The sequence below is a fragment of the Aulonocara stuartgranti genome, assembly GCF_965226115.1.
Source record: "Aulonocara stuartgranti genome assembly, chromosome: 23".
NCBI lineage: Eukaryota > Metazoa > Chordata > Actinopteri > Cichliformes > Cichlidae > Aulonocara > Aulonocara stuartgranti.
Window position 1 is genome coordinate 20,729,742 of NC_138958.1, and position 24,752 is coordinate 20,754,493.

The 24,752-nt window shown below is 40.5% G+C and overlaps 1 protein-coding gene across 4 annotated transcripts in view; it reads left to right on the forward strand.

The window, feature by feature from the left end:
* Window positions 1-24,371, forward strand: part of LOC309700855 (NLR family CARD domain-containing protein 3-like) — a 34,853-nt gene extending 10,482 nt beyond the window's left edge. For 2 of the 4 annotated variants that reach the window (XM_082524720.1, XM_082524723.1), the window contains 4 exons: window positions 714-887; window positions 8,955-9,116; window positions 14,199-14,245; window positions 14,421-16,001. In XM_082524720.1, coding sequence (XP_082380846.1) covers window positions 714-887; window positions 8,955-9,116; window positions 14,199-14,245; window positions 14,421-14,974 — 937 coding nt within the window. In that variant the 3' untranslated portion in view covers window positions 14,975-16,001. Of the gene's footprint in view, window positions 1-713; window positions 888-8,954; window positions 9,117-14,198; window positions 14,246-14,420; window positions 16,002-22,388; window positions 22,436-22,609 lie in introns of those variants that run through there. The other 2 variants (XM_082524722.1, XM_082524721.1) reach the window with 2 other exon arrangements.
* The last annotated feature ends 381 nt before the right edge of the window (window positions 24,372-24,752 follow it).

Below are 24,752 nucleotides of genomic sequence, written 5' to 3' on the forward strand. Positions count from 1 at the left end.
ACAATGAAAAGCATATTTTACTGGATGGCTACCACAGCCAGAGTCTTTACAGAACTACATTTTACACATTGTGATACCATTGGTGTTTCCTAACAGTAAAGGTTTTCCACTTCAGTCAGTATTTTAGCTTATTCCCCTCACATATGCAATTTAATAGGGACACTTTTTTCATAACTAGTGTTTGAAGGTGTAATATTTAATGTATCAAGACATTCTATCATGACCTTAATTGCTGTAAATGTTCCTGCTGTCCACTATCATATCTCAGAAACAGATTCTAAAAGTTACAAAATAATCTGATAAGACTTCATTTACTATAACAAGCTAAAAAGTTTGTAGTAGGTTTACATGACTGAATACTGCTCTTCAGCATTCCGTCCTGAAACTGCCCAATCAGAAAAACGTAGACTGAAAAGGGAAAGCGTTACAACTGCTTTTTTAAGATAGAAGATGAACTAAGGGGATTGCACCAAGTTTCCGCATGTGATAAATAAGAATTATTTTCACAGAAATCAGGATTAGGAAAGTCATAAATAGTGTGTCCGCCAGTGGGTATTGGACTAGTATGACTAAATCCACCAGCTCCTCGCTAGTTTTGATTTAAATATATACATAATTGTGTTTTCATTGGACAAATTTGAAGTGTTTTATATTTAACAAATTCCAGACACATGAAGTGATTTAGTTTAATCACAAATATCATTGTTTTTCAGACTGAGTGGCTGTAACCTCTCAGAGAGAAGCTGTAAAGCTCTGGCCTCACTTCTCAGTTCCTCATCCTCTAGTCTGAGAGGCCTGGACCTGAGTAACAACAACCTGAAAGATTCAGGACTGAAGCTTTTATCTGCTTACCTCAGCAGTCCACACTGCAAACTGGAAACTCTCAGGTCAGGTTTCAGACTTGTCCACTGATAACCACTTGAGATGACCTAATCTGAATAATATTAGTGCATAAACACGAACATATATAGAGTTCTAAAGTCACTTTTCAATTACATTTGAGTCAATTGTTAGACTCTGAATTACTTCAATTACATTTTTTTCATGGTCACGTTTGTTTCGATTGTTAAAAATTACTGATATGCACAATGCTGAACATGCACCAGTTAGTATAGATTTATGGGTATTTGCAATCCATACAGATAGGTTAATATATATTTGGACACTAAACAAATTGTTTTGTTTTGTTTTACCTGTTTACTAAAACATATTTAAATTATAGTTATTTAATGGGCATGGACATAATGTACAGACTCTACAATTTTCATTTGAGGGGATCCACATTAAAATTAGATGAAATGTTTAGGAATCTCAGCTCTTTAACCTGTGCCACCATCTTTTTAAAGGCACTAAAAATAATCGGACAACTGACTCAAAGGTTATTTCATGGGCAGGTGTGGGCAATTTCTTCATTATGACATTATCAATTAAGCAGAGAAAAGGCCTGGAGCTGATTTAAGGTGTGGTGAGTGCATGTGGAAGACTATGCTGTGAACAAGCACCATGCGGTCAAAGGAGCTCTCCATGCAGGTGAAACAAGCCATTCTTAAGCTGCGAAAACAGAAAAAAAAACACATCAAAGAAATGGCTACAATACTAGGAGTGGCAAAATCTAAAGTTTGGTGCATCCTGAGGAAAAAAAAAAACCCACTGAGCTCAGCAACACAAAAAGAACAACAGTGGTGGATGATCGCAGAATCCATGGTGAGGATAAACTCCTTCACAACAGCAAACATAATGAACAACACTCTCCAGGTTAATTGGAAACTCTAAATTGCCCGTGTGGGAGTGGGAGTTTGATTACCCTGTGGTAGACTGTTGACCTATCCAGGTGTACACCTAATGTCGAATGTGACATCCCCTGCAACGCAAATTAGATCTAATTGATTTTACTTTTTTTCATCAATGCCATGTGTCACCATAATTTACAAGAGCTACCTAAACTTTACATTCACACAGGTAGATTGTGTAACACCCCTTTCAACACTTGGGATACAGATTTAAATGGTTACCTGTGTGTTGGGCCAATAGCTGAGGTTCGACTACTGGAGCAGAATGGATGACTAATGAAACGCTCTGAGAACTTGGTTTGATCAATTTGTATTCACAATTAAAGAATCTTACATACATACAATGAAAACAATAACAGTACATGAAATGAAAAATTGGGCCCAAGTCATGGAAAATAATAAACAAAACACACACAACCCCGGGGGATTTGACTCAGTCTCTCTCTCGTGTCAGCCGACACCCTTAAGTGTGAGTCAAGCAATGAGGATTCTCTTTGCAGGATGTGCAAAGGAGGAATGACGTGCAAATCTGTCCTACCACTTAAGTAGAGTTTGTACAGTTCACAGTTCGTCCAAAGAATTTAGTTCTCTTCTTAAAGCAATCATCTCAAGGATCCTGGAAGGGTGGCTCGCCATCTTTGGACTGGATCATCACTGAACTGTACTCCCAAGTAAAAAAACCTGACCTGTATAACACAGTCAGAATAAAATTCAAAAATCAATATTTAGTCATTTATACATATATCCTTTCTTATGTTTCGTTCATACATACTAACAAATTTGCATTTTACCTTTCCAGTATACAGAAAGAACGACAGAATATTCCAAAACATAGACAATGATAACTTCTTACCAAAGTAACCAATAAAATGGGCTCTCCTGGAGCTTCAAAATGGCGATGGTGAAGCGTTGTAGCACAGCTACAAAGAAACATAACCCCATTTTCTTTAAACTGTATTCACCTCACAAGGAACGCAATTAAGGATTGATATAGGAACATATCAACATCTACAGCATACATATGACTTACAATCTTTACATGCATCGTCATAGGAAGCTAACAAACTCTAACATACAGTTTAATCCTCACAATCACACATGTACAGGCACATGGCTAATAGCGATAGCCGCTAGCATGTCATCGTTAGTGGCTTAAACTCACAATATTCTTGTTCACAACAAATTAACTCACCCAGAAGAATCCGAGCAGTTACAAACTCCTTTCTGGTTAACAACAATTTCTTGATAGCTTATTTCCACCGTACAGTCCGACTGGATAAAAACAACCACGCTTTCCACTTGGAAAAAACAGACTTTTCTTCCTCTCCCTCTCTCCTGATATCCGTAGCTGCTATGCAGTGAACGGCAGGAGGCGGTACTTCCCCCTGTATACTTCAAGGACCATCAGGACATTATAGACATCTTCTATTTTATTAATTCTCAACAAAATAATTTAACTTAATAAAACTTAACAGTGAACTCAAAATACTAACATCACTCATAACACTAAAACCCTTAGTAACTCTCCAGGGTTACAATTATTGTCTTATTAGTAGTATTAAACCTTGCAAATGCATAACACAGCCGGATTTCACTGTGATAAACACTGAGTGGAACTCGTATTATTAAAAGAAGACAAAATAATTTCAAAGTTTCCTTCCTTTAGTCTTATAAATATGTTTATTCTTGACTTTCACAATCTATTGTAGCCAACACTTTTTGTCACAGAAAACATTAATGCTAACTCTGATTTGTTCCTTATAATTCCAACCCTGTTACGTTACATATAAAATGGGCCTTACAGATGTTAAAAAACATATCAAATATGAATCCAACTGAAAATCTATCAATAAATAAATAAAGCTCCGTGTTTGTAGATGGGGCCACAGAACCTTCAGGAGTTTGAAGACTGTTTGGAATGTTAACCATTCCTCGCCGTTAGTCCCCTGACCGTGGTCGGGAGACACGAGGGGAGATGCTTCCTCCAGGGCCGAAGTTTGTCCTCCTCCGGGGTTAACTCCCTTCACTTTTGTGGAGTAGTGAGGCAGACAGAAATCAGCCGAGGCACCGGAGAGTACTGAAGAGATGAGGCTTTAATAACAGTACTGCACACTTCGAAAAACACACTGTATAGCCTGTAGCCCGTTAGAACGCTGCTCCCGGTCGCCCTCTCTACCCATGACACACTCTCTCCATTTTTCTCTCTTTCGCTTCCCGCGTTTCCTTCACGCGCATGCTCACACACACATCACATACACTCCTTACTGCACCCAGTCACACACAAGACGGCAATTCCCGCAACACTACCCCCACTCTGGATGGCAATTAAACAATAATTCCACTCCAGCATTGTAATGCATAAAACTGGTACACAATCCCCTTTACCACTTGGAGCCCACAGGAGATAAAAGTGTTAGCCATTACCGCATATAAGGTGAGGTATAGTATCAACGAGTGCACTTCAGTGACAAAGAGGTTGGCTCAAGTAAGGTGTACATACATGTGCAAAATAAAGCATTTCAAGTGCTGTTAAGTAGAAAAGAAATTACACAATTGTAACTATTACATGGCGACCGGGAATAACCAACTTATCCTAGCATCTAGGAAGGCACAAATACAAATGGATAAGTGCATGTAGATAACCCCGTAGGTCCTTCAGATACTTTTTTTTAAATGTAAACACTGGAACAATGAAAAAAATATAACTCTTTTAAACCATTGTAGCTAACAGTATAGGAGGCTGAGACGATTTAAACTTGAACCGAATCTTCAGTCCTACTTGGAACTGTCCATGGTAGGTAAACCAAGTTAAGTGATCCACACTCCATACCGGTCTGGAGCTCTGCGCCGACGAGTTGGTCGCTGAAACTGCTGGCCCGGGTGGTCTGGCTCACCCACCACACCCCCACCATTCTCATGGTCTACATGGGAAGGGACGATGGGACAACCACAACCAGAGCGGGATCAGCTGCAACTGAGACAGAAGGCTGAGAGGAGCTGGGGCCATTTCCAGTTGCAGTAGAGAACAGACTGTGCAGACCCAGATCACGGTCTGCTGGGTCATCTTCTAAAGCTGGTGGTGGGACCTCTGTAGGGGACCGCTGATGAGCCTGATCAAGGACCCAGGTATTGTCCAGTGGCTCGCGGCAGCGATAATGCTTTAGCTGGTCATGGTGGACAACTTTCACTTTAGACCTTGGGTTCTTCTGGATCCGATAAACTAGGTCATCCAATTGCCCCAGGACAAAGAATGGTCCTTCATACGATGGGAGGAACTTTCTGACCTTGTTCTTGACGTGACGTGTTCCTTTGATGAGATACCACACAGGATCTCCAGTCTTATACTGTGTGTGGCAACAGTTCTTGTCATATTGCCTTTTTGCACGCTTGACTGACTCACCCAGGGCCTCCCTGGCGATGAGGTGGGCCAGCTCCAGCCGCTCACGCATTTGCTGCACATACTCTGGAGCTGAGGGTTGGTTGTCTGGATCAGGAGGTAGACCTGCGACAAGGTCCACTGGCTCACTCAGTTCTCGGCCAAACATCATGAAGTTCGGGGTGAAACCTGTAGCACTGTGTTTGGTCGCCCTGTAGGCCATAACAGCGTACGGGATCATCAGGTCCCAGTCCCAATGGCAACGCTCTGCTGTGGAGGCCAGGATCTTCTGGAGAGTGGCATTGAAACGTTCAACCTGGCCATCTGACTGGGGTCGGAATGGCGTTGTATGAGTCTTATCTATGCCAAACAAACTGCACACCCCCTGGAACACATCAGATTCAAAATTGCATCCCTGGTCACTGTGCAGTGCTTGAGGTATCCCGTAGCGGCACACCCACTCAGATGCAACGACCTCGGCAACGGTTGCAGCCCGTTCATCTGGGATAGGAAAGGCTTCAGTCCACTTTGTAAAGTAGTCTTGTATCACAAGCACATATCGGTTTCTGCGCTCTGTCTCATTCAGTGGTCCCATAATGTCCAGCGCAACGCGCTCCATTGGGGCTCCTACCCGGACAGTTCCCATCGGAGCTTGCGGTGTCTTCTGGGGTCGGGCCCTGGATGCACAGCTGGTACAAGTACGGCACCAAAGAGCGACGTCTTCCCTCATGTGATACCAATAGAATCGGGTTCGTAGTCTGGCCACAGTCCTCTCGACACCAAAATGTCCACCCACTGGCCCTTCGTGCATCTGGCCCATCACTTCTGGTTGTAGCTTGTGTGGCAGTACGATTTGGGGATATAACTGGGTCTCGTCAAGGCAGTAGAAGCGACGGACCAGAACTCCATCTCTGAAGTACAGCCGTTTCCATTGAGCCCAGTATGTCTTAGTGGCTGGGCTGCATGGTGAAACGATAGTCCATGGGGGGCGCTCACTGCTGGCCTCCATCCAGGCGCGTATGGGTGCAATGTCTGCATCAGCGTCCTGGGCTTGGCTCAGCTCCCCATGGTCCAGCCATGAAACAGAGAAGCAGTATCAAGGGTTTTAGCCACATATACTTTCTCAGTCAGCTTTACAGTGTGTGTATTAGTGGACATGTTCTGGTGTGATATGTCTGTTCTAGTGTGAATTGTCTGTTCTGAGATGTCTGTGTTGATAGGAGTGTTTTGACATAAAATGTCTGACTTTGTAAGAGCAGTTTGGTCTAAAGTCTTTGTTTCTGGTGTGGTGGTGTTATGACTTACCCCCACTAGACACACCGCTGCAGTAGCCGGTTGTCCCTCCACCCTCACCGGACTCAGCAACAGGGAGCTGGTGTCAGAGTCCAACTCGCATTGAACTGCCTGATGACTGGTCCCCCCGAGGTGCTTGGGGGGGTCCTGCACTCTGCATGGACAGGACTGGCGACAGGGTCTTCTGGAGAGGCTATCAGCATTGGTGTGCACTCGACCTGGACGGTGGATGATCTCAAAGTTGTACTCGGCAAGCTTCTCGAGCCATCGAGCTAATTGTCCCTCTGGCTCTTTCATTTTTGTTAGCCATCGTAGACTGCTGTGGTCTGTGCACACTTTGAAAGGCTGTCCAAGGAGGTACTGGCGAAAATGGGACGTGAAATCCACGACGGCTAGTAGTTCACGTCGTGTGGTGCAGTAGTTTTGTTCAGTTCTTGATCGCTTACGACTGCCATATGCCAGCACACGTTCCACGCCCTGTTGCATCTGTGACAGCACCGTGCCGATGCCAGTGTCGCTGGCATCAGTGTCTAGTGTCATTTCTCCATGGTCAAGTGGATAGCCAAGAACAGGGGCAGAGGTGAGTCGACACTTCAGCTTGTCGAAAGCTGCTTGGTGCTTAGCATGCCACTGAAAATGTGCATTCTTCTTGGTCAGGTTGTGCAGGGGTTCGGCTATAGAGGCAAAATCTTTCACAAACCGGCGGTAATATGAGGCCAGCCCGACGAAGCGTCTGACCTCCTGGATGGACGTAGGTGTGGGCCACATCTGAACTTTTTGAACTTTGCTGGGGTCGGTAGCCACACCATGCTCGGATACCACATGGCCAAGATAAGCAACTTCGCGGCGAAAGAGGCAGCATTTGGCAGGTTTCAGTTTCAAGTTAGCTTGTTGAAGTCTATAGAATACCTGGCCAAGCCGTTGCAGCATCCCCGACACGTCCTTAGCCAGCACGATGATGTCGTCCAAGTAGACCAGGCAGGTCTCCCACTGCATGCCAGCCAGGAAGCGGTCCATCAGCCGCTGGAACGTTGCCGGGGCATTGCATAGTCCAAATGGCATGACGTTCCACTCAAAGAGGCCTGTCCTAGTGCAGAAAGCGGCGGCCCTGCGTGCTCTAGGCGTCAGCTCAACCTGCCAGTAGCCAGATGCGAGGTCTAATGTGCTGAACCATCTGGCAGTTGAGAGTGTGTCCAGCGTGTCCTGGATGCGGGGCAGCGGGTAGGCGTCTGTTTGGAATGTTAACCATTCCTCGCCGTCAGTCCCCTGACCGTGGTCGGGAGACACGAGGGGAGATGCTTCCTCCAGGGCCGAAGTTTGTCCTCCTTCGGGGTTAACTCCCTTCACTTTTGTGGAGTAGTGAGGCAGACAGAAATCAGCCGAGGCACCGGAGAGTACTGAAGAGATGAGGCTTTAATAACAGTACTGCACACTTCGAAAAACACACTGCATAGCCTGTAGCCCGTTAGAACGCTGCTCCCGGTCGCCCTCTCTACCCATGACACACTCTCTCCATTTTTCTCTCTTTCGCTTCCCGCGTTTCCTTCACGCGCATGCTCACACACACATCACATACACTCCTTACTGCACCCAGTCACACACAAGACGGCAATTCCCGCAACACTACCCCCACTCTGGATGGCAATTAAACAATAATTCCACTCCAGCATTGTAATGCATAAAACTGGTACACAATCCCCTTTACCACTTGGAGCCCACAGGAGATAAAAGTGTTAGCCATTACCGCATATAAGGTGAGGTATAGTATCAACGAGTGCACTTCAGTGACAAAGAGGTTGGCTCAAGTAAGGTGTTTTCCCGGTCGCCCTCTCTACCCATGACACACTCTCTCCATTTTTCTCTCTTTCACTTCCCGCGTTTCCTTCACGCGCATGCTCACACACACATCACATACACTCCTTACTGCACCCAGTCACACACAAGACGGCAATTCCCGCAACAGGAAGTCAAAATCACTTATTAGAAATGCATGCAGGTAGATCCATACAGGAGGCAATTTGAAGCTGTCACCACCAATAAAAGCTTTTGTACACAGTATTAAATTAATTTCAGTAAGGGTGTATCCTTTTTTCCATCTGTCATTTCTCATTGTGACATGTAATTTGATTTATGAACCTCAGTGGTTGGATTTCTTTGCATGTGTGGATTGACTGGGTTGTTACTGAACTCTGGTGAGAATGTCATGCCAACAGAACCTTTAGAAAAATATTTACTTCAAAAATAAGTTATGTGTTCAATACTTATTTTACCCTCTGTATGTATTCTTGAATAATCAAGCAACATCCTGTCTTAAAGACCACTTTATATAATTCCACCACATTTTAGTCATGCTGGAATGAACTCCTTACACCTTACACGAGTTAAGGTTGTTATCCGTTGCATGTTTCTCACTTTATAAAAAAATAAATAGTTTTAATCAATGGACATGAATATGGATATGATTTTATATGGATTGTTATTGTGTGTGTCTGCAGTCTTTCAGGCTGTCTGATCACAGAGACAGGCTGTGCTTCTATAGCTTTAGCTCTGAGCTCCAACCCTTCACATCTGAGAGAGCTGGACCTGAGCTACAATCATCCAGGAGACTCAGGAATGAAGCTGCTAAAGGAGCCACACTTGAGACTGGACACTCTCAGGTATGGAAAGAATATCTGATAGAGGAGAAAGAGCTGGAAACATTTTCTGTGCACTTCACTCAGCTCTTGTTTGTTTCATGTAGATGTGACATGGACAATAACACATTGAGAACAATCTTTCCTTTGCTTACAACAAAAACACCAGTCTCGTTAAACAAAGATCAAGAGGTACAGTGGGGCAAAAAAGTATTTAGTCAGCCACCGATTGTGCAAGTTCTCCCACCTAAAATGATGACAGAGGTCAGTAATTTGCACCAGAGGTACACTTCAACTGTGAGAGACAGAATGTGAAAAAAAAATCCATGAATTCACATGGTAGGATTTGTAAAGAATTTATTCGTAAATCAGGGTGGAAAATAAGTATTTGGTCACCTCAAACAAGGAAAATCTCTGGCTCTCACAGACCTGTAATGTCTTCTGTAAGAAGCTTTTCTGTCCCCCACTCGTTACCTGTATGAATGGCACCTGTTTGAACTCATCATCTGTATAAAAGACACCTGTCCACAGCCTCAAACAGTCAGACTCCAAACGCCGCCATGGCCAAGACCAAAGAGCTTTCGAAGGACACCAGGAAAAGTATTGTAGACCTGCATCAGACTGGGAAGAGTGAATCTACAATAGGCAAGCAGCTTGGTGTGAAAAAATCAACTGTGGGAGCAATCATCAGAAAATGGAAGACATACAAGACCACTGATAATCTCCTTCGATCTGGGGCTCCACGCAAGATCTCATCCCGTGGGGTCAAAATGATCATGAGAACGGTGAGCAAAGATCCCAGAACCACACGGGGGGACCTGGTGAATGACCTGCAGATAGCTGGGACCAAAGTAACAAAGGTCACCATCAGTAACACACTACAACGGCAGGGAATCAAATCCCGCAGTGCCAGACGTGTTCCGCTGCTGAAGCCAGTGCATGTCCAGGCCCGTCTGAAGTTTGCCAGAGAGCACATGGATGATACAGCAGAGGATTGGGAGAATGTCATGTGGTCAGATGAAACCAAAGTAGAACTTTTTGGTATAAACTCAACTCGTCCTGTTTGGAGGAAGAAGAATACTGAGTTGCATCCCAAGAACACCATACCTACTGTGAAGCATGGGGGTGGAAACATCATGCTATGGGGCTGTTTTTCTGCCAAGGGGACAAGACGACTGATCCGTGTTAAGGACAGAATGAATGGGGCCATGTATCGTGAGATTTTGAGCCAAAACCTCCTTCCATCAGTGAGAACTTTGAAGATGAAACGAGGCTGGGTCTTCCAACATGTCAATGATCCAAAACGCACCGCCCGGGCAACAAAGGAGTGGCTCCGTAAGAAGCATTTGAAAGTCCTGGAGTGGCCTAGCCAGTCTCCAGACCTCAACCCCATAGAAAATCTGTGGCGGGAGTTGAAAGTCCGTGTTGCTCGGTGACAGCCCCAAAACATCACTGCTCTCGAGAAGATCTGCATGGAGGAATGGGCCAAAATACCAGCTACTGTGTGTGCAAACCTGGTAAAGACCTATAGTAAACGTTTGACCTCTGTTATTGCCAACAAAGGTTATGTTACAAAGTATTGAGTTGTATTTTTGTTATTGACCAAATACTTATTTTCCACCCTGATTTACGAATAAATTCTTTACAAATTCTACCATGTGGATTCATGAATTTTTTTTTTCACATTCTGTCTCTCACAGTTGAAGTGTACCTCTGGTGCAAATTACTGACCTCTGTCATCATTTTCGGTGGGGGAACTTGCACAATCGGTGGCTGACTAAATACTTTTTTTGCCCCACTGTATTTATTGGTGGCAGTGTTGGGTGTAACGCGTTACTGTAATTAAATTACTTTTTCACTGAAAAAGTAGAGTAACTGATTACTGTTCATTTTTAGGTATTTTAATTACAGTTACTTACAATGTACTTGCGTTACATTTTAAAATAATTAAACTCTCTGAATATCATTATTTAATTTCAATAATTTCTAAACGTAGAAGTAAACTCTGCCGCTTTAACATCGCTGTAGTGCAGCTGCACGTCATCTCGCAGCAGTTTGCTGCACAGTCGTATTCTAAAGCAGAAGATGTTGGACTCGGCTGAAGCGTGTGGCTGTTTTTTGAAATGGACATATTCCCGTCTCTTCCCTTTTCTGAAACAAGCAGACAAGAACATTACAGTAATATGTAAGCTATGTGCTGGGGAGAAAAAACTATCGGCCGCTGTTAATAGCATGACATGAGAGCATGGATGAACACTTCTGAGTGATCCTTGTTCATCATCCATAGATAACACCGCGGCAACTCCTGCTAAGCAGGCAAAACTTGATTTTACTTCAGCAGCACAGAAAGCATCTGAAGGTGAGCTTAAAAAATGATTGCAGGCTACACTGTGGAAGAGATGCTACCGCTGCGTACTGTAGAGTCTCCGTCTTTGAAAAAAAATTATTTATTATTTAAAGAGTTTAATTTCTATTGTTTGTCCACTCAAGGTTTATACGGATTTTAATAAGTATTTAGTTAAATTACTTATTGAGTAATTAAGTTACTTTCCAGCCACAGTAATTAGATAAGTATTTTAAATACAATCTTGATTGAGTAATTAGTAATTAGTAATTAATATCTTTTTTAAAGTAACTTACCCAACACTGATTTGCGGTCGCCATTTAGAGAACATTTCAGCCTGGCTTGATTAAAAATGAGTCATTAGTAAAGATTTATAATCAGAACTGTGGTAGAACTACAGGAAAATGTTTTCTGCACATTTTGAAGCATGCAAACTTACAGAATTAAAAATATATATATATATTTACTTATTTATTGCACTTTTTTATAAATAAAAGACAGTGTTTTTGCTAAATCAGTTCATAAAATAGAATAATGGGATTTAAAGCAACACAAAAAGATAAAAAAAAAACCTTTTAAAGCAAGAGCAAAAGCATCTGAACCAGCATTTCACTGCAGTCAAAACAGCTTGTTTTGTATTATATGTTTAAACAGATCAGGCAAAACATTATGACCACTATCAGGTAAAGTGAATAACACTAACCTGTTAGTTGGTGGGATAGATCAGGGAGCAAGTGAATACCTTGTCTTCAACACTGAGTTAGAAGCAGGAAATATGGGCAAATGTAACAATTTGAGAGAGCTTAACAATGACAAAATTGTGATGTCTGGACAACTGGATAAGAGCATCTCTTATTCGGCATTCCCAGTCTACAGTGGTCAATATCTATCAAAAGTGGTCCACGCAAGTAACAGTGGTGAACCAACAACAGGGTCATAAGCGACTAAAGCTCACTGGTGCATGTTGGGTAAAGACTGGGCCCTATGGTCCCATTTAATGGACAAACCACTGTAGCTTGAACTGCCAAAAAACTTAAATCTGGTATATAACCACATATGATTAGATATAGTTTTTATGTGCCAGAATACACAGTGCATCACAACTGTTTGCTATTTTGGGAGCAAAAGGGGGACCAACATAATATTAGGCAGGTGGTCTTAATGCCCTGTCTGATCAGTGTGTACCAGGTATTACAGCAGGAGAAACTAAGACCTGATTTTCAAAATAAAAGGACCTTCTGGTGATTTCCACATTAGCCAATAAATTTGATCTGTAATCAATGATTTAGTAGATCACCAAAAAATACTGATTATTATACCCATAAATTTCAAATATTAATGAATTATGAATTAATAACGCCGTTACAAAAGATCTTCCATTTCCACAGACTAATTTCACTCCAGATGAACATTACACTCACAGTGTTATTTAATTTAGCAATTAATTTATTTAATTGCCTGAAAAGCAGTGTGGATTATTTACATGTCTAATGTTCTTATTAAAGGAGATTAAATTTGTCTTTTAATGGTAAAGTGCCCTTTACCATTAAACACAGCGGGAATGTTGAGATATTGAAGGTCACAGTTTTAATCAGTAAAGTTTAATTCAATACAGCTGTGCACAGTTCTTTACCACCTTGTTAGATCATTTTAATTGAAAATAATGAATGAATCAGTTCATGTAATTTTCACTTTAATGATCCTTTTATAGATTCACATCTGTCCAAAGTATCATTCCTTATTGATTTATTTTTTTTAAATGGTCAGCTTGATGTATTGTGCCATTTTCACTGTAAATATTAATCACACTTAACATAAGGGTAAAAAGACATTTGAACTGTAACATCATGAAGTGTCTGCTGTCTCATTATATTTAGCTTCAGAATTCTGGCCTGAATGAAGTTAATTAGACAAGCTGCTGAAGCTCTGCTCTAATTTCAGAGAGAGAGACGCAGAGAGTTAAAAGGCTTCTAAAATGCATTTAGGCTGCTACGTGAAGATTTAAGACAGTTTCAAATCTAACTCAGATCAAACTGCATTAAACTAAGCACATCATTGCTTCCATATAGTTGAGTTTTCACTTCAAGAGAGGCTCTTATCTCATTAACTTAAAACAACAGAACCTTTCAGTGATGAATACGAGTCATTTTATCAGGAACTGCAGTAACCTGCCTACTGTTGGGCACTCCAACAGTGATTGTCCACAACTTTCAGAGCAGCACATCAAAGATATGAGAACTAAAAAATACCCAAACTGTGTTTAAAACAGGAACATTTCTGCTGCACTTCAAATGAACAGGTGACAGAGTGATGCTATCTGTCCCCGTTAAAGGAAAAAAACTAATTACTGTATCTACACTAAAATATGAAGCAGCTGATTTAAGAGACTGATGAAAGTTGAGCCTTTTTCTCAGAGCTTTGTAAAAGTTTCCAGGCACTTTCTAATACATGGTCACAGGAGATAAAGGATCGAGATGATCACACACAATTGAAGTGCTTTTCTTATCAATGCACTGATCAACAAATTACTGGAGCCATACTTTGACTTTATGGATTCAATCCCTGGGCAGCTCATCTAGCAGTAACTGTTCCAGCCACAGTGCAGGACTGAGCGCAATTGCAGATCCTTCATCCTGACAACAAGTCAGGCTGTACAATACACACACCGAATAAATACTGTTTATGAATACATTTGTGTCATTATCCAACTCATCAGTAATTTAATCCATGTATGGATTGTCTGACCCCCCTCCTCCTTTCAGGGTGGAGCCTGCTGGAGTCCGGTGGTTGAGACCAGGTCTGAGGAAGTGTAAGTGTGTTTTTAATGTGATTCGTGAAAACAAAGCCGCACATATTCAACCATTTTCAAACTGTCACATCACTCATTCACATCTCTGATGTCAGGAGTCATTATCAAAGTGTCAATCAATGAACAGATGATGGATCAATAACTGCAGCTTGATTGTGTTTGTTCTCTCCATCAGATTCCTGTCGACTCACAATCAACACAAACACAGTGAACAAAAAACTCCAACTATCTGACAACAACAGGAAGGTGACACATGTGGAGGAGGTTCAGTCATATCCTGATCATCCAGACAGATTTGACAATGGGTATCCTCAGCTGCTGTGTGGAGATTGTCTGACTGGTCGCTGTTACTGGGAGGTCGAGTGGAGAGGGGAGGTTTATATATCAGTGAGTTATGGAACAATCAGAAGGAAAGGAGACAGTGAAGACTGTGAAAGCAGTAAACATTGCGTGTTTGGAAGGAATGATGAGTCCTGGAGTCTGTTCTGCTCTGATGTTAAGGGTTACTCTGTCTTACACAGTAACAGAGAAACATATCTGTACCCCCCTTCGTCCTCTGTCTCTAACAGAGTAGCAGTGTATGTGGACTGTCCTGCTGGCACTCTGTCGTTCTACAGAGTCTCCTCTGACACTCTGATCCACCTCCACACCTTCAACACCAAATTCACTGAACCTCTTTATCCTGGATTTACAGTCTGGTTTTCTGGTTCCTCAGTGTGTTTGTGCTGAGTTGAGTGTCCTCCTGTTAGAGAAGGACTGACTATTGAACAGATAGTTCAGTCTGTTTATATCACTCAGAAACACGTTTTCAGATTCATGGATTTAATCAGTTGATGTTTTAAACTGTTTTAAATGATTCCTTGTAAAAAAGATAAAAATAAAAGTTTTGCAGTTGGTCCTTTAAAGATGGAACATTATTCCAGAATTCACATGTTGTTTTTCTGTCTTTTCAAGTTCATGGTACATATCTGTGTGTTTGGTTTCTCTGAAGCTCAATTCAGCTGAGACACTTCAGTTCATGTCAGGTGCACTTATTTTGCTGCAGAAGAGAAAACCTCTGATTTCTGAGAGGAATCACTGAGCGGCAGTGACCCAAAACATGAATTTACAAACTGCGCAGAGACATTTGCACATTATTTTCTAATGGATACAAGTTTAGTGAGCAGCCAGGGCTCATTGTGATTTTTAATTTTGCTGTTAGAATGATGAAATGAAAGCTAGACTTTAGCTTACCTATAATGGCTTTATCCATTATAAAACAGTTATAAATATATTACTCCCCAACTTTGTACATTGCTGAATCATCATTTTGTCCTCCTGAGTTGCAGTTTTCTACTTTTATTCTAAGCCTGTTTAGTTTCCAAACTAAAAAAATAAAACAAGTCTGACTATGTGGCACATTACAGCAAGACTCTCCAGTTTGATTAGCAGAGAAAACATAGATCTTATACATAAAATATGAAAAGTTTTCAGGGAACGTTTCACTAATTTTTTTTTTTTTTCTTGGAGCTTCAGTGATGAAGTTCCAAGCTCCAAAACTATCATCAACTTAGAGTCAAGAGTTTGACTCTAAGTTGATGATTTGTCCCTTTGCTGGTTAAAGAAACTACATTCTGATATTCATGACTGGCCTTCATTAAATATCAGAGAATTCCTTCATATACTACTTGTGAAGTAGAATTGATTTAATAGATAATCCAATGCTAAATATTCTGAAATTTGTGGAAAAAATGAATAAAAGTCTTATATATGTTCACATGGTTTTGTGTCATTTTTGTATTATTGCTCAGTCGCTGACCTTGCTTTTTATTTCTGATTTTGTGTGCTGAATAATTTCATTCTTGTCATTTCTTGGGACAGACTGTTACAGAACCATTTCCACCAGTGTTGAAGGAACTCTACTTTTTTGTATATATGCACAAATCTTCTGGTAAAAATAAATTAAATAGCTTACATGATATCAGCTGTATATCGAAATGTATGATAAGGGTGAGAGATAAAGAGAAACAAATTCCCCACTCAGTCTGTGTGCAGTTGTAATCCTTATATCTCTCATCTTCTAGGTCTGTGAGCTTGAAGGTACAACAGTATCTAGTATCCTAGCTGTTCTTGAACAATTCTCTTCTGTGCAGATATCTCACATGTTGTTCCTGGGATCTGCCTGAGTCATTTGCCCAGTTTCCAAAAGGCGCAAGAGGTTCCTATGGAATGCCAGGAGTGACATAATTAATTAATTAATTAAATGTGTCAATAATTAATTAAAAATTGAAGTAATTAAATAAATATACATAATACATTTAATTAATTATTTAATTAATTCACATTTAAATTAATTATTGACACATTTAATTAATTATTTAATGGTGTATTTAATTAATTCATTTTGGCACATTTGACGCCTGGCTCTCAACATGAATTAATTTTATCTGTCAGCCTCAAACTCAGGGGGCGGGGGTTAATGCTGCCAATGCAGCTTTTTTTTTTTTTTTTTTTTTTGCCTGTCCCGTTTGGCTCTTTTGCCATCAGAATTGTTGTCTAAAGGCAAAGAAAGATGCCCAACGGATTTACTTTACCAAACTGACCATCCCAGCCTTGCCGTAATGGTCCATTTGATTCACCTTTTATTGTTTATTTTATTTTCACTTACTGAATACGGGACAGACTTGACTGGGGGAAAGAAGGGGAGAAAGAAAGAGGGAAAGAGAAACAGCTGAGAAGAGGGACGGGGGGATCTGCAGAGACTCATTTGTACAAGAGTGCTGTGGATAAGGCGTTGCAGACTTTAAATGGACACCTAGACCTCTTTCTTCGTTTCCTCTTGGGTTTTTCACTACAGACAAATCAGAATCTCCTACGAGGCCTACTTACACAGACAGGGAGTTGCTCACAGACCAATCAGGAAACAGTCCAGCATATCAAGAAGAAGCTCAGTAAGAATTTGTCTGCAGAGAAAAGCATCAATCTGTTCCACTGTTTAAATGAACTGAATGATCATTCTCTAGTTGAGGAGATCCAACAGTCCCTGAGATCAGGAAGTCTCTCCACTGATAAACTGTCTCCTGCTCAGTGGTCAGCTCTGGTCTTCATCTTACTGTCATCAGAAAAAGATCTGGATGTGTTTGACCTGAAGAAATACTCTGCTTCAGAGGAAGCTCTTTTGAAGCTGCTGCCAGTAGTTAAAGCTTCCAGTAAAGCTCTGTAAGTTATAATAAGTTTTATTCTTGAAAAATTCTGCTATCGCTTTAACAGAGAATAAAAATATCATACTTTGCTATTGTCCCATCAGATTGAGCAGCTGTAACCTCTCAGAGAGAAGCTGTGAAGCTCTCTCCTCGGTTTGCAGTTTCCAGTCTTCTAATCTGAGAGAGCTGGACCTGAGTAACAATGATTTGAAAGACTTGGGAGTGAAAATATTGTCTTCCGGACTGGGAAGTCTACATTTGACACTGAAAACGCTCAGGTCAGATTTCTACAAATCATTTAAAATCTGGTTTGTATTTGTAACCATGTTACACTGTAAACGGTAATTAGTTGACCTTACCAAATATATATATTCAAACCTTAAAAAAGGAAAGCAAAGCAAAACCCCAAACCCTGCAAACAAACAAGTGGAAATTTAGTAGGTTTTAGTAACATTGGATTTTATTGTGTAGTTCACTCACACCTAAGTTTAAATTGTACATATTTATGTCATATGCACACTTAAATTAGTAAAGACTACTCAGAAGTATTATTATTATTAATAATAATAATAAAAATAATTATTAATAATACAACTAATGTTAAAGTTCTTGCAACATGTGATTTTTTAGTTGCTTTCATTTGAACAAGAGTCTCATTTATGCATTCAAATCATACAAACTGATTACCTCATTAAAGCAAGTGTTACTCATGTTATTCAAATGCTTCTGGACTCCACAGATAAGTGAAAAACAGATTCCATTCTCCTACAATAGTTACATATATAGTTACATTAAAAAAACAGAGGACAAAATACAGTTCAAAGTACAGTTGTATTCACATTTTCCATTCCTCATTTCTAAAAAAGTCACACTATTCATCTGAAAATAAAATTAGCATCAGTGGAGGTTTTAGTAGAAAAATATTCAGGAGGCCCAAATTTCAGAAAACAGGTTTATTCTGCACAAGTTGCCATTGCTTACATATTAGAAGTGACAAAGCATTTTTTATGTGTGATGATTTAGAACCATATCTGCAGATATATATTTAGTTACATTCAGACTCTAAAAACTTTGAGTTCTCAAACTTTGCAGATTTAGTAGAAGTCTCTTAGTTTCTGTTCCAAGCCATGCATCAGCCTTTGAATGAATTTAAATGCATTTCATTGCTTTAGGCTACACCATGTGTAAATCATTAACAGTTGAAATAAGAGGTAAAGTAATTGATGAAGTTTCTGAAGGCAGTCCATTAAAATACCTCTTTCAGAATCAAGACGGAGGGGATTTGGAAGGAGAGCAATAGTTTCCTCATTGACAGCGCCCCCAACAAACCCCATTAGTGCCAGAAGCCTGTTTGGAAGTAAGCAAAAGCAACAGATGATCAGTTATTAGCAACTTCACAGAAACCATATTAATACTATCCATCCTCTTCCATTAATTTGAGAGGTGGGGTACACCCTGTACAGGTAATCAGTCTGACAGACAACCATTCACAGTCACACCTATGGGCGTTTTAGAATCACAAGTTATCCTAATCTCACTGCGGGAATACCTGAAGAGAAAATGCAAACTCCCAGGCCAGATGGTGGAGTGAAACTCAGGATACTCTTACTGTGAGGCAAAAGTGCTAACCACCACACCACTGTGCTTCCCTGTTTATACATTTTTTTAAAATCACCTTGAAATTCTTCTTTTTTTTAAAAGGGGGTGTTTAAAAATAATTAAAGACTAAGGTAAATGTTATGATTTCATACTGTTGACCTTTTCCCTTTTTATCCAGTAACTGAGATAGACTAAAACATCCATTGCTCAAGATGAATGGAGTCAGCTGTGATATGGTGCTTGCTCATTGGGAAAGATCCTCCCCAGCATTTCTCTCTGATTAGAAGTTAGTCTGCAGCCACTGTGCACCTTGTCCTAAACTCACATATATACAATTAGCATTAATCTCTATTAAACTCTAAATAAGCCACATGCAAATCCAAAACAAATTCGCCAGAACTCCATGTGATCAATAAGATCTCACTTTAATTAAAACATGTTCTAGTTGTCCAAGGAAAACTGGTGACAATTCTGGTCTGTCCCCTACTTTATACTTTATTAATCAGCCTCAGCTCTTTTTTTTAAAATTTATTTATTTATTTATTTTATTTTTTTGGAGACAACTTACTCTTTGCATTAATTGTACCATTTTTCTCTAAGAGCATGCATCTGTTATGTATGATCTCTACAGGCTGTCTGGCTGTCTGATTACACAAGTAGGTTGTACTTCTCTGGCCTCAAGTCTGAGCTCTAGCTGCTCCTATCTGAAAGAGCTGGACCTGAGCTACAATCATCCAGGGAGGGGGCAGTCAAACTGCTGCAGAATCTGGAACTGAAAACTCTCAGGTATGGAGAGACTTGTGCAGCCATGGAGTATGAAGGGGTATTAGGGCTAGATCAAGTAAACAAATGGTATTGATCATTCTGACAATAAAGTCGATATTTCAAGATTAAAATCAAAACACTATTTTGAGAAAAAAGTCAAAATCTAGACATTACAGTTGTTCTTTCAAGACAAACTGCCACGTTTGCTATACCCTCTGCAAAACTCCTTGTGCTAGTGGAAAAAGTAAGTTAATTAAATAAATGTATCAGCCTGATCTTCTGATACAACATGCACTCTCTTTATTGCACGAGGGTGTAACTATTGGTATCCTTGCATGTCTCTATTGCCAACCATTTCATTTTGTTCAAATCTGACCAACTCTTCCAAGTTTTAGTGGGGTTTTTTTCTTCTGAGACTCAGCTTTCTGCACCATCTTGTTAGTGTACTTGTACTTATTACCACACTGTGTTTATGTGCTAAAATAGAAATAATTTCCTTATAACTACAACCGATTCTGAAGTACAATGTCACTTGCTGGTTGAGAAACTGGTTGTAAAATCTAACCTGGTTGTGAGTGTAGGGGAAATGTGGGGAAGGGTGTCAGGACTTTCACTGGAGGCTAAGGTACAAAGTGGAAACAAGTTGCGTAGGGGGCGTGAGCGTTAACTGCAGTGTCTAATCCGTTGAAGAACAAATTAGACTCAATGACTTTGTCCTCCAACGCTGTTGGATGGCCTCAATCTAGTGATTCATGCCACACCATACCTCTCTCATGCTGTTCTGCTCGGCCTGACTCCAGGCCTGATGGTGGAATTGAACTCGGGAACTTCTCGCTGTGAGGCAACAATGCTAACCACTGGGACAATGGAGTCAATGCAGAAGGTTATGTAGTCAGTGATACACTCAGTAAGCCCATTGGTGTCCTCACCATGAGGTTCACAGAGTGTCTCCCACTCTGTCACCTCAAAACAGCCACTAAGGCCTCCTTTGACCACCTCCTAATACTCCTAATGGTCACAGGCTTCCTCTTCACAATAGGCACATAGCAGAGGCTGAGCTAACTCAGGTTCACGACCCAGTGGGGGGAACAGAGGAAGATAGTTGAAGTCACCGAAAGATATAAAGGCACTTGGGTGCTGAGTCTGTAACCGGACTATGGCAGAGTGAATAATGTCACATGCAGCTGTGGGGTTAGCAGTGGGAGGAACATAGACAGCCACCAAGACAACAAGAGTAAATTCACTGGGCAAAGAACAATGTGTGTCAATCCCAAAAGGTTAATTCTGTTGGAGCTGAGACAGAAGAAGTCACTTGGATGGGTGTCAAAACGTTTCTCCCACTGAAAACGTTACGTCCAAATGAACAGAATCAACCCTTTGGGAGATGCTTTCCTGGATGATTGAGCATTCACCAAGACAATGAGTGTGAATGTTAGAAACATTAAATAGAAAGAGTGTCATGGGAGGGAGGCAGGAATGGTGGACCCAAAGTGCAGACTCCAGGATGTGAAAAAGTGCACTCAAACAGTTTTATTGCTGGACATCAAAATAACTAAACTGAACTTAAAAATAAACTATGCAGGCTGGCTGACAGACAAAACACACAGTGCAGAATGAGGAACAACACAATGATGAGCAGGTTAAGACGTAGACACTAAATACAAGAGGTGAATAGGACCAAGAGGAAACAGCTGGGAGACACGGCTGACACCGATTACATAGATGAGCTGGAGGAGCACGTAAACACTGACATAAGACACAGACCTTCAAAGTAAAACAGGAAACTCAACACACATGCAGAGACACAGACTCAGAACTGACCGAACAGGAACAGAGGGAGTACAGAACCAAAACCTATCTAGAAAATTTTTAACAGAAGACTTAAACAGAATAAACAAGAACATAAGATAATATTAACAAAAACACTGAGTCATCAGACTCAGGACCATGACAAAGAGCATGTTCACAAGTGTAAGGACAGGGGTGCAGAAGAATAACAAAAGGATTGCTGCTGCGGCTGCAGTGATCTGGACTCTGTACCGGTCCATCATGGTGAAGAGAGGGCTGAGCATTAAAGCAAAGCTCTGGATTTACCGGTCAGTCTATGTCCCTACCCTCAAATACCATCACGAGCTGTGGGTAGTGACCCAAAGAATGAGATCACAGATACGGGCAGTGGAAATTAGCTTTCTTTGAAGGGTGGCTTGCCTCTCCCTTAGAGATAGAGTGAGGACTTTTGCTATTCGGGAGGGACTCAGAGTAGAGCCATTAAGCCTCCTCATTGAAAGGAGCTCGTTGAGGTGGTTAGGGCATCTGACAAGGATTCCTCCTGGGTGAGGTGTTCTGGCCATGTCACACCAGTAGGAGAAAAATGTGGACTGTTGCTGTAGGAGTTTCCTCTGTAGAGTGAAACATTTTGGTAGGAGACCTTTTGAATTAATTAGTGAATATGTTTTACAATGGAAGATGATAGGACAGGATTTTAGGGACATTTTCTTCAAGTGTATGTATTAAATGTATGTGTATGAGAGCGATGTAATGTCCATGTGTGCATGCTGAAAGAGACTGTGCTGGTCTGACCCCCCTCCTCCTTTCAGGGTGGAGCCTGCTGGAGTACGATGGTTGAGACCAGGTCTGAGGAAGTGTAAGTGTGTTTTTAATGTGATTCATGAAAACAAAGCAGCACACATTCAACCATCTTCAAACTGTCACATCACTCATTCACATCTCTGATGTCAGGAGTCATCATCAAAGTGTCAATCAATGAACAGATGATGGATCAATAACTGCAGCTGGATTGTGTTTGTTTCTCCATCAGATTCCTGTCAACTCACAATCGACACAAACACAGTGAACACAAAACTCAAACTGTCTGACAACAACAGGAAGGTGACACGTGTGGAGGAGGATCAGTCATTTCCTGATCATCCAGACAGATTTGATTACCAGTATCCTCAGCTATTATGTAAAGATGAGCTGACTGGTCGCTGTTACTGGGAGGTCGAATGGAGAGAACTGGTTAATATATCAGTGAGTTACAGAGGAATCGTAAGGAAAGGAGACAGTAATGACTGTTTGTTTGGAAGGAATAATCAATCCTGGAGTCTGAGCTGCTCTCATGATTATGGATACAGTGTTTATCAGAATAAGGAAAACACATCCATCTCCTCCTCTTCCTCTTCGTCCTTCATCTCTAAGAGAGTAGCAGTGTATGTGGACTGTCCTGCTGGCACTCTGTCCTTCTACAGAGTCTCCTCTGACACTCTGATCCACCTCCACACCTTCAACACCACATTCACTGAACCTCTTTATGCTGGATTTGGGTTATGGTTTGGTCAGTCTGGTGCTTCAGTGACTCTGTGCTGAGTTGAGTGTAAAGAGTTTCCTCCTGTTAGAGAAACACTCTGACTGTTGAAGAGATAGTTCAGTCTGTACATGTCTGTCTCTTTCACTCAGAAACACATTTTCAGATTTGTGCATTCAATCAGTTATTGTTTAAACTGTACTAAATGATTCCTTTTAAAGTTCCTCTTCAGTCCTTCAAAGATGGAAGCTTCCAGGATCCACGTGTTGTTTTTCTTTTTCCACTCAAAGCTGCACAGTGAATATCAGTATGCTGTTTTTCTTTTAAGCTCAGGTGAGATGATTCAGTTCGTTTTAGTTGCAGTTAGTTTGTTGCAAATGAGACAAACTGTGATATCAGAGAGGAGTCACTGAGCTTACCCCAAAGATCAATTTACTGTTCAGATATTCACACATTAGTCTCCAATGGATACAAATTTTATGAGCAGCCAGGGTTCATTGTGATATGTGTTTTGTTTTTAGAATAATGAAATATAGCTGGACTTTAACTTTCTTGTGGTGGCATTAAGTGATCCCCTAAATGTATTAGTTCCCAACATTATTCATTGTTGAATCACTATTTTGTGTTGGTGGATGCCAGTATTGTAGTTTTATTGTGAACCTGCTCAGTTTCCACAAAAAAAAAGTCTAATCGGCATATTACAGTGAGACTCAAGTTTGATCAGCAAATAAAATCTTTCTCCAATGTACATTCAAAGAACGATGAATTTTTAGTAAATGTTTAGTCCTTTTATTGGATGAGCATGACACTGCCTCTGAGAACCTAAAATTATGTTGGTGTGTCTAGACTTTTACATCGCTTTTTTGGTTGTGACCTTATTTAATTCCTTAACGCCTAGTGTATCATATTTGACACATACGGAGGGGGGGTTGCCAGTTTTGGGGATTTCAACATCATTGTGAATTTTTCAACAGTGTGAATTTTTTCCCCTGTAAAACCTAAAAAAAATTGCAAAATGTATTTTTAAGCAATTAAAAAAACATAAGAAAATATGATGTCATATATGGAAATGTGATTTTTTTTTCATTTAAAAAATTAAACAAAAGAAGGTTAAATAAACACTATTTTTTAAAAAGTAAAATTTTCTGACAATTATTTCATGATTCAGGCTTTAAAGGGTTAATGTAAGTTATCTAAGATAACATAATTTCTTTCCTTTGTTGTAATGAAAACACGTGTTGTGCTTGTAACTCAAATAAAGCCATTCTTCATGTCATTATGTGTGGTAGCACTGATTCAATGTGGTTTATACCTTTGCTAAGACACTCAAGTTCAGATTTCATAGAGCTTTTGAAATTACCAGTCTGACGCCTGATCAGCCTTGATTTATTTTAATCCCAACTAAATTTATTAGTTGGGATTAGGTGGGACTTTACTGATCCCACGACGGGGAAATTTTTGTGTTACCTCATCTCAGGTATCAGAGGAAAATACAAAAAATACAAATAAAAAACAAAAAAATACAAAACAAGTAAGATAATGCATAATATACAACAGTAGCATACTCAGTATGTGATTATGGATATGGTTGTGGAGAAATGCAAGACATAAACTATATAGATTAACTTAACTATTCTACCACTACTATTCCTATGTA